The sequence below is a fragment of the Pygoscelis adeliae genome, unplaced genomic scaffold, assembly GCF_000699105.1.
Source record: "Pygoscelis adeliae isolate BGI_AS28 unplaced genomic scaffold, ASM69910v1 Scaffold79, whole genome shotgun sequence".
NCBI lineage: Eukaryota > Metazoa > Chordata > Aves > Sphenisciformes > Spheniscidae > Pygoscelis > Pygoscelis adeliae.
The window spans coordinates 4,835,129-4,837,556 of NW_008825532.1; the positions used below are offsets into that span (position 1 = coordinate 4,835,129).

At 40.4% G+C, this 2,428-nt stretch overlaps 1 protein-coding gene across 1 annotated transcript in view; it reads right to left on the bottom strand.

Moving 5' to 3' along the window:
* LOC103923364 (protein FAM122A-like) overlaps positions 1–2,075 on the bottom strand; it is a 10,466-nt gene extending 8,391 nt beyond the window's left edge. The window contains exons 1-4 of the mRNA XM_009331700.1: positions 2,000–2,075; positions 593–649; positions 171–214; positions 36–90 (exon numbers count right to left, since the gene is read on the bottom strand). Coding sequence (XP_009329975.1) covers positions 36–90; positions 171–214; positions 593–649; positions 2,000–2,017 — 174 coding nt within the window. The 5' untranslated portion in view covers positions 2,018–2,075. The remainder of the gene's footprint in view (positions 1–35; positions 91–170; positions 215–592; positions 650–1,999) is intronic.
* Between the last annotated feature and the right edge of the window lie 353 nt (positions 2,076–2,428).

The window sequence follows — 2,428 nt, forward strand, 5'->3', positions numbered from 1 at the left end:
TAGAATTAAATAGGAAACATCTATAAAGAGATTACCAGGCTCAAGCTTTCCTCCCATGACTGGCTTATCTGCATTGCTGTTTGCACTTCCCTAGAATACAAAAAATCCCATCAGTAGCTACAAAGAGGATAACTCTGGCTATTTTATCATCTCGTTTCAATAACACTCACCTTTCATGTGCTGTTTCTCTGTTCATTAAATCCACTCCTTCCTCCTGCAGGAGATAAATGTCATAAGTTTTCCCATAACATTTGATTCATCACAGGTACTCGGAATAACACTTGTGATTCAATAATTTACCGTTAGAATTGAAATGTGAACTGTCGGAGCACTCCAAAAAAGAAGAGACTGCTACCAGCCCAGCTCACCATTTCTCTTGAATGAAACAACATTTCAAAAATGCAAGGTAGTTTAAACATGACAACAAGCCTTGCAAGGACGCTTCCTTGACAAAAAAAGTCTTAAAAAAGACTCGGTTTCCTCCAGTTCTTGAAAAACTCAATAGGAAAGAAACTCCCATTATGTAAGTACTTCAATATTATATAATACTTTTCATTCTGTTACTAAATATACAGATAAAAACTCTACTTACCCTTCTGATCTGATGAAGTCGGCTACTAGGAATACGAATAGGAGATGACGACAACAACTGAAAAAAAAGTGACAGCCACAATGATTAAATCACACGTCAACAGCTTGCATACATCCTATTTACCATCACCTACATTCTTAGTGAATTAAAAATGAGCTGTACAACTACATGTGGATGACTCAACATCGCAAAAAGAAAACACTGACCGTCAAGAGAAAAGACTTGTTTTACCGCTTGCAAATTCATTCTATCCCTCAGAAAGTGGCACAGATCTCAGACTTGCAAGCAGATATTGCTTAGCATCTCAAATACACAAATAGCTACATATGCCATTTAGACAAGCGAAGTATTATAAATGAAACTATGAACGTTATACAATTCCCTACTGCCTAAAGTAAGACGACAAACTCCTGTATAACTTACTCAACCAGTTGGCTATTATAAAGGAGAAATCTCAGTGTTTCAGCTCAGTCTTGAACAACACTCCTGAACAAAACTTTACTTTTGCAATTTTTCAATCGCATACAATTTTATGCATTTAATTCCTCTGGAACTTTGGCTACCATCACATACAAATGGACCAACAGTTCCCACTCAGGACGTCCATGTGTCTACTGTAACACCTATTGATTTGAGTTCCAAAATTTTGCATTCTTATCTTTAAGAAATCTCATGACAGAAGATTTTGAACTAAAATTCCATCTCGCTTTTTCTGAACAGAATAGAAGACATAGAAGAAACATATTTCAGGACTTTAAGTTCTATGGATTTTGAGAAAAGCAGTTAGTTAATCTTCACTACCCTCAGATGAGAAAGAAAAATTTTAGTGGAAAAGAGCATATAGATCCCCAAGTTGACAAGGGAAGGGTGAAAAAAAGAAATGCAACATCTTTGAAAAGTTAAATAACTGCAGTACTGTACACTACCAGACTTATAGAACAGAAGGCAGAATATCATCCATCAAATAAATTACTCTTCTTTAAATGATTTTCTGACGTCCAGTGTTCAGCCTTTGCAAAAAGAGTGGCCCTGTCAAACAAACAGGTCAACGAAGACCTGTGACTCTCTCTTCCATTTTTAAAACAAACTAAAACACCCTTTCAAGACTTTTAATTGTGACAGCAGTTTTCTCTTCCAACCCATGGTCAGGTCCAAACTAACTTTACGACTGTACTTAATACTGGGAATCACACATAGCTTCAGCTATTGTTCTCTTCTTGGGGACATACAGTTAATACACCAGTATTATTTCATCGTAGGTTGCAGTTACAGGTGAAAAAAATGCATATTCTGCAGCCTGGAAGCTTGCTAGGATGCTTAGTGCAAATACAAACCAAGTTTAATATCACTTCTCCAGCCCAATTATTTCTTGTTGGGTGTGAACAAAACATGCTGAAGATTCCTTACCATGCTGTGACGGCTCATAACTGTTGTACTGTTCCTGCGAGTTCGCAGCACGTAAGGCTGAAAAACCTGCGAGTTGTCACTGGAGCGAAAAAAAAGTTTGGTGAGCAACTTTCTAAGGTGCGCTTTTTACTTAAAGCTACGCGGTGCTATGACAAACCCTCCGGTGCCCTGAAAACACCCATTTCATTTCAACAGAAGCACTGCTTCCGCTGGAGGAGCGCGGCAAGCGCCCTTCTCCTGCCAGCCCGCGGAGATCCGCGCACTGCGGGCCTGCAGTTACAAGAAGTAACTCGCCGCCTCGACGCGACCATTCCGAGAAACAAACGACACGTTTCAGAGGCCTCCACCACGCACCAGCCACGGCGCGGGGAGAGCTGGGGGCCTGCACGAAGCACGGCCAGCAGCGGGGCCCGGCACGCTCCGAGAGCG